Raw genomic sequence first — 8,554 nt, forward strand, 5'->3', positions numbered from 1 at the left:
GAGTAACACCCCCTTCTACTAATGTGCTCAATAACTTCAGCGTAACGAGCGAGGGTTTGAGGAGGGTGCAGTCCTCCTCATAAAGGGAATTATTTCTTTTTTTTTAGGTAATAATAATGGCCCGAACTTTCTGTTAAAAAAAGACCTGTTTAAAAAAAATATAATTCGTTCCTAAGCACATAGATAGAATAAAAGGCGCTAGTGTATTAGACACCACTCACTAAAGTTGACGCTGTGTCAAACTCAAGAAAAAACCGGTCTCTTCGTTAGTTTCTTTCAGCTTAGCGTGAGACAAGACAAAGACAAGTGACAGAATAGACGGAAAATATACAATTTTGGCTATATATTTGCAAATTAGGGGGGGGGGTAAAGTATTTGGACAGTTTGAAGTTGGAAAACAATTCTTACTTTATAATATGCAGGATGACAGTTCCTAACACATTTTGCATGCAGATCCGCTATACTTTACCCCCACCCCCGCTAATGCGCAAATACATAGCCCAAATTTTTTCCTAAAATAACGAGGAAACTACCAAACAAACCGGCTTGTTCTTGAGTTTTACACAACGTAAACTTGACTGAATGGCGTATAATACACAAGTACCGATAAACAATCACTTTCCGAGATAACTTCAACTAAAAATATTAAAGACAAGTAGCTGAACTGCGCAGAAGAATTGTTCGCAATGGGAATTTCCTTTAGAATACGAAATAACGTTTTTAAAATCTAATCTGGAAAAGTTCATTCTAAACTAACTTATGGAAGTACTACATGATCGTGCCCGTAAGTAAAGTGAACGACCGCTCGTAGGACAAATTTTATTTAGGCTACATAAAAAAAAGGTGTTCGCCATAAGAATTTTCCATTAAGCACTAAATAATTTTTTTTCAAATTAACTTGACAAGTCAACTCTGAGCGCTATTCCTCTCTTTATAATATTAAAGAAATTTTGTTCATAAAGTGATTATTTTCCCGAACCGCCTGAAAATGTTGATTTCTTTTTTCACCAGATACTTGGTGCATTTAACTCAAAATCCGCAATGAATACTTTCTTTGTGTATACCATCTTAGAAAGTAATTAAATGAAACTCAAGTTACATGGATTTGAGAATAATTACCTCACCCCCCCCTTAAAAGAACTGAATTTGCTCAAAAACGAATTTTGTTTCTACACCCCCTGCTCCAGCTCCAATAAACAAAACAACGCACAATTCCAAGTTAGACATGAGACGACAACCAGACCTGGGCGTTAAAAAAAGGAAAACATTATATAGATATAAATAAATAAATAAACTATCCAGAGATCAAAATTATTTTAAGGTCCTTTCAAAGGCACCAAATGAGTGACACTTTAGCTACTGAAAGTATCATTGATGGAATAAAAGAACAAAAAATTCTCCTTGTAGGAAACAATACAAAAAACCCTATTTTTGCGTTCTTTTCAGGAAGCTGAGTCATGGTTGCAGTGGTATCTTGAACCTAGTAAAGAGCGAACCACAGCCCATAGTAACCAAAAGTTAAAAAAAACACGTTTTGAAAAAACTGCCTAACGAAAAAAATTGCCATCTTGCACTGACTCAGGAATGAGTAGAGTAGTACCTTCCATTTCTATGGATGCCCTAGGAAAACATTTATATGGATGCTCTACACCTTTTCAAAGAGAGTGAGTACCCCCTCACATGGCCTTATACTTTGCTTGGTTTATTTTCCTTCCTATGCTATTTTATGGATGCTCTACACCTTTTCAAAGAGAGTCAGTATCCTCTCACATGGCCTTCCATTTTGCTGGGACGAATAGGAAATCCCATACTATTTGCTTAATGCCCTAGGAATTGCCATGCTATTTGCTTAAATGCTCTAGGACCATACTATTTGCTTAATGCTCTACACCTTTTGAAAGAGAGTGAGTATCCTCTCACACCTGTACTTCCTTGGTACCTTTCCAAACAAAGTGATAAAAAAAACAATGAAGATATTTATTGACCGTAAACTCTAGTTTTTTGTAAGAAAATTATGGAAAATACAATTCTCTGGTTCAAATATGAAACTTAAGTCCAGTTTTGGATCGAAAAATAAACTATATCCGTAAAATCTGTGCTAATAAGGGTTTTTGACCGTAAACTCTAGTTTTTTGTAAGAAAATTATGGAAAATACAATTCGTTGGCTCATAGGTGAAACTTTCTTCCAGTTTTCGATCGAAAAATATACAATTTTTGTGAAACATGAACTGAATGAGGTGTTTGCCCTCATCAATTAGTTTTTGTGTTTCCTTCGAATATGATATAATAAAGGTTTATGTACGTATAATATTGTTTTTTGCGTGAAAATTATGAGCAACTCAATTCACTGGTTCATTTTTGTAACCTAAGTCCAGTTTTGGATCGAAAAATAAAACTATTTCCGTAAAATCTAAGCTAATAAGGGTTTTGACTGTAAACTCTAGTTTTTGTAAGAAAATTAGGGCAAATATAATTTGTTGACTCATAGGTGAAACTTAAGTCCAGTTTTGGATCGAAAAATAAACTATTTCCGTAGAATCTAAACTAATAAAGGTTTTGACCCATAACCTCTAGTTTTTGTTGTTACTGCGAATCTGATCTAATAAAGATTTATTATCATAATAACTTGTTTCTTTTAAGAAAATTACGGATGTTACAATTCGTTCATTCAGGGTTGTATTTTAAGACCTGTAATTTATAAAAAAATTATCTATTTTCGTAATTTATTAAATAATGCAGGCTTTTGACCGTAAAGTCTAGTTTTTTGTATAAAAATTATGGAAAATACAATTCTCTGGTTCAAATGTGAAACTTAAGTCCAGTTTTGAATCGAAAAATAAACTTTTTCCGTAAAATCTGAGCCAATAAGGGTTTTTGACCGTAAACTCTAGTTTTTTGTAAGAAAATTATGGAAAATACATGTGTGTACATGTGTGTATTCGTTGGCTCATAGGTGAAACTTAAGTCCAGTTTTGGATCGAAAAAAAAACTATTTCCGTAGAATCTGATCTAATAAAGGTTTTTGCCTGTAAACTCTAGTTTTTGTGTTTCTTTAAAATATGAGCTAATAAAGGTTTTTGTCCGTAAACTCTAGTTTTTTGTAAGAAAATTATGGAAAATACAATTCTCTGGTTCAAATGTGAAAATTAAGTCCAGTTTTGGATAAAAAAATAAACTGTTTCCTGTAAAATCTGAGCTGAAAGGGTTTTTGACCGTAAACTCTAGTTTTTTGTAAGAAAATTATGGAAAATACATTTCGTTGACTCATAGGTGAAACTTAAGTCCGGTTTTGGATCGAAATATTAACTATTTCCGTAAAATTTGAGCTAATAAGGGTTTTTGACCGTAAACTCTAGTTTTTGTAAGAAAATTATGGAAAATACAATGCGTTGGCTCATAGGTGAAACTTAAGTCCAGTTTTGGATCGAAAAATAAACTATTTCCGTAGAATCTGAACTAATAAAGGTTTTTGGCTGTAAACTCTAGTTTTTTCTAAGAAAATTATGGAAAATACAATTCTCTGGTTCAAATGTGAAATTTAAGTCCAGTTTTGGATCGAAAAATAAACTATTTCCGTAAAATCTGAGCTAATAAGGATTCTGACCCTAAACTCTAGTTTTTAGTAAGAAAATTATGGAAAATACAATTCTCTGGTTCAAATGTGAAACTTAATACCACTTTTGGATCGAAAAAAAAACTATTTCCGTAAAATCTGAGCTAATAAGGGTTTTTGACCGTAAACTCTAGTTTTTCCTTTTTTGTAAGAAAATTATGGAAAATACAATTCTCTGGTTCAAATGTGAAACTTAAGTCCATTTTTTGATCGAAAAATAAACTATTTCTGTAAAATCTGAGCTAATAAGGGTTTTTGACCGTAAACTCTAGTTTTTTGTAAGAAAATTATGGAAAATACAATTCGTTGGCTCAGAGATGAAACTTAAGTCCAGTTTTGGATCGAAAAATAAAATATTTCCGTAGAATCTGAACTAATAAAGGTTTTTGGTCGTAAACTCTACTTTTTGTGTTTACTTAAAATAAGAGCTAATAAAGGTGTTTGTCCGTAAACTCTGGTTTTTTGTTAGAAAAATAAAGAAAATACAATTCTTTGGTTAAAATGGAAAATTTAAGATCAGTTTTGGATAAAAAAAAATAAACTATTTTCGTAAAATCTTAGATAATAAGTTTTTTTAACCGTGAACACTTGTTTTTTTTCTGAAAATTATGGAAAATACAATTCTCTGGTTCTAATGTGAAACTTAAGTCCAGTTTTGGATCGAAAAATAAACTATTCCGTAAAATCTGAGCTAATAAGGGTTTTTGACCGTAAACTCTAGTTTTTTGTAAGAAAATTATGGAAAATACAATTCTCTGGTTCAAATTTGAAACTTAAGTCCATTTTTGGATCGAAAAATAAACTATTTCCGTAAAATCTGAGCTAATAAGGGGTTTTGGCCGTAAACTCTAGTTTTTTGTAAGAAAATTATGGAAAATACAATTCGTTGGCTCATAGGTGAAACTTAAGTCTAGTTTTGGATCTAATAATAAACTATTTCCGTAAAATCTGAGCTAATAAGGGTTTTTGAACATAAACTCTAGTTTTTTGTAAAAAAATTATGGAAAATACAATTCGTTGGCTCATAGGTGAAACTTAAGTCCAGTTATGGATCGAAGAATAAACTATTTCCGTAGAATTTGAACTAATAAAGGTTTTTGTCTATAAACTCTAGTTTTTTGTAAGAAAATTATGGAAAATACAATTCTCTGGTTCAAATGTGAAACTTAAGTCCAGTTTTGGATCAAAAAATAAACTATTTCCGTAAAATCAGAGCTAATAAGTGAGAGAGACATGCAAAGTCGACATAGCTTTATTTCATTTTTTAAGGCTAATTTAGACTAGGTTACGTGCGCGCAGGTTGTTTTTTGCCTGTGTTTCTCACTCTTTTTGCCTGTGTGTCTGGGCGTGTGTTTGCTTATTCCAATGCATGTCTGGCCACTCTAAGTGAACCTAAATTAACTCAACTTTTTGAATATCTCTCTCACTATGACTGTGTGTCTGAGCAGGTGTACTGCGATCTATAACCTGTCTAACCTAACGTCAACATAGTAATCCAGTAAGTCAAAACGAATAGACCTTGTACTTTATAACTGTTATTTGATGGATCCGCTAAAACTTTGAAAACGAATTTATTCTTTCTGGTACTTAGATTTTGTCAATTTTATCCGATGTATCTGACATGTGATGTTGACAATGCATTTAAGGGGTATTGATAAAGTATTTATTCACACTAATACTCAGATTTTGTCAATTTTATCCCATGTATCAGAGAAAGGAATGAAAATGATGTTGATATGGAATTTAAACACTCTGATACTTAGATTTTGTCAATTTTATCCGAAATATCCAATAAAGGATGTTGTTAAAGCATTTATTCATTCTGATATTTTGATTTTGTCAATTTTTATTCGATGTATCTGACAAAGGATGTTGATAAAAAAAATAAAAACTTGTTCACTCTGACACTTATATTTCATCAATTTTATTCGATGTATCTGGCAAAGGATATTGATAAAAAAAATTATTCACTCTGATACTTAGATTTTGTCAATTGTATTCAACAAAACTGAAATAAAATGTTGATAATGAATTTATTCATTCTGCTACTTAGATATTTCCGATTTTATAAAATGTGTCTGGAAAACGATGTTGACAAAAAAATTTATTCACTCTAAAATTTAGAATCTGTAAATTTTATACTATGTATCCGATAAAAGGATGTTGATATAGAATTTAGTCACTCTGATACTTAGATTTTGTCAATTTTATCCGACATATCCGATAAAGGATGTTGTTAAAGCATTTATTCATTCTGAAATTTAGATTTTGTCAATTTTATTTCATGTATCGGACAAAGGATGTTGATAAAAAAAAATTTATTCACTCTGACACTTATATTCTATCAATTTTATTCGATGTATTTGGCAAAGCATGTTGATAAAAAAAATATTCACTCTGATACTTAGATTTTGTCAATTTTATCCGACATATCCGACAAAGGATGTTGATAATGAATTTATTCATTCTGAAATTTAGATTTCGTCAATTTTATTTGATGTATCTGGCAACGGAGGTTGATAAAAAAAATTAATTCACTCTGACACTTAGATTCTGTCAATTTTATCATATGTATCCGAGAAAAGGATGTTGATATAGAATTTAGTCATTCTGATACTTAGATTTTGTCAATTTTATCTGACATATCTGATAAAGGATGTTGTTTAAGCATTTATTCATTCTGAAATTTAGATTTTGTCAAATTTATTTGATGTATCTGACAAAGGATGTTGATAGAAAAATTTATTCACTCTGATCATTATATTTTATCAATTTCATTCGATGTATCAGGTAAAGGATGTTGATAAAAAAAAAATTATTCATTCTGAAACTTAGATTTCGTCAATTTTATCCAACATATCCGAATAAGGATGTTGATAATGAATTTATTCACTCTGATACTTAGATTTTGTCAATTTTATCCGATGTATCTGGCAAAGGATGTTGATAAAAATTTATTCACTCTAACACTTGGAATTTGTCAATGTTATCCTATTATCTGAGAAAAGGCTGTTGATATAGAATTTAGTCACTCTGATACTTAGATTTTGTAAATTTTATCCGACATATCCGATAAACGGTGTTTTTAAAGCATTTATTCATTCTGACATTTTGATTATGTCAATTTTATTTGATGTATCTGACAAAGGATGTTGATAAAAAAAATTATTCACTCTGGCACTTAGATTCTGTCAATTTTATCCGATGTATCTGACAAAAGATGTTGATAAAAAGAATTTATTCACTCTAACACTGAAATTTTGTCAACTTTTTCCTATGTATTCGAGAAATGGATGTTGATATAGAATTTAATTACTCTTATACTTAGATTTTGTAAAATTGCTGTATTGTCTGTCTAGGAAGCGACTTCAATCAATAATGAATGTTAACAAAGAATTTGTTAAATTGTTTTTTTTCATAATTTCCTTAATTAAATTTCTGTGTTGTGTATCCAAGGGGTGAATTCAAGAAAGAGTTTGTTACTTACTTACTTACTTACAATTTTTTCATAATGACATAATGACATATCCAACAACGGATGTTGATAAAGACTTTATTCATTCTGATACCTAGAGTTTGTCAATTTTATCCCATATGTCTGACAATAGATGTATGCAAATTCCTTTTCTTACATCTCCAATGTTTTAATAGACATTCTAAACGTTTGATATGCTAGCATACTCTAAAATAATGAACACATATATGTAATGCATAATATATTTTTAATGAAATAATGCTATGTAGAATATTAATACAAAAATATATTATGATACATTATTAATATCAATGATCAACTTTGATAAAAAAAAAAAAAAAATATAAAGTCACAATAGCTGGAGTCACCGAAACACACCTCCCTGGACATGGTGAAGAGGACATAGATGAAGGACGCACATTGCTGTGGGCTGGCGGTAGCCAAAGAAGAGGAAGCGTTGGCCTAGTACTGAACAGTGCTGCACGTAGGGCACTCCTGTCATTCAAACCAGTATCGCCTAGACTCCTGACCGCAAGACTAGATGGGAAGCACGGCAAAATAACTGTCATTACGTGCTATGCCCCCACAAACGACGCTGATGAAGAAGACAAGGACGATTTTTATAACCTACTTAGTTCTGAACTATCTTCTGTACCTCCCCATGACTACCTCCTCCTCCTAAGAGACTTGAATACAAGTATTTCAAAAGAATCAGGCCTGTAGGATCTTAGTGTTGGACCTATTACAGTGGATAGCCTAAACGAGAAAGTAGAGAGGCTGCTGAATTGTTGTCTGGCCCACAATCTAACGATTGCGAACACATGGTTCCAGAGACCAAATTTAGCCAAGTACACCGGGTATAGCAATGATGGATCAACAAAGAAGATGCTCGACTACATCATCGTACGTCGACGATGGCTGTCGTCTGTCCAGAATTGCTGCACCTACCGTGGCGCCGAGCTCGGGAACACCGACCACCGGCTGGTAACAGCCAAAATTAAGCTCCGCCTCAAAGCTTTGAAGAACAGCCAGTCTTCTCAAAAAATTGATGCCGGTCGCATCCAACAGGACCCCGCTCTGGCTGAGCGGTACCATGTGGTGATATCCAACAGATTTGAGGTCCTTGGCCAATGCGATGATAGTGAAGTTGCATGGAAGTCCTTCAAAGAGAACACTGTTGCGGCAGCAACTGACGTTGTTGGAATGAGGCAACGGAAGAAAAAAGACACTTGTTGGAATGAGGCACTCTGAAAAAATCCCCTCAGACTGGAAGAAGGGCCTACTTGTGCCAATCTACAAGAGGAAGGGGAGCAAAGCAGAATGTATCAATTATCGTGGCATAGCGTTACTCTCAGGTCCTGGAAAGCTCGTTGCTAGGCTGCTTCTCGAATGGGTAAAAAGATACCTTCTTGTCCTGAGTTACCCCCAGGAAGCTGGCTTCATGCCAGGCAGCTCCACCACCGAT

General features: G+C 32.8%; 1 protein-coding gene across 1 annotated transcript in view; it reads left to right on the top strand.

Annotated features, from left to right (window-relative positions):
* The window catches only part of LOC148943995 (protein CFDP2-like), a 33,573-nt gene extending 25,761 nt beyond the window's left edge, over positions 1–7,812 (top strand). The window contains exon 4 of the mRNA XM_089101319.1: positions 7,448–7,812. Within this exon, the coding sequence (XP_088957445.1) occupies positions 7,448–7,812 (365 nt within the window). The remainder of the gene's footprint in view (positions 1–7,447) is intronic.
* The last annotated feature ends 742 nt before the right edge of the window (positions 7,813–8,554 follow it).

This window comes from Artemia sp. Qi Xiang Cuo, chromosome 15 (genome assembly GCF_049724085.1).
Source record: "Artemia sp. Qi Xiang Cuo chromosome 15, ASM4972408v1, whole genome shotgun sequence".
Lineage (NCBI taxonomy): Eukaryota > Metazoa > Arthropoda > Branchiopoda > Anostraca > Artemiidae > Artemia > Artemia sp. Qi Xiang Cuo.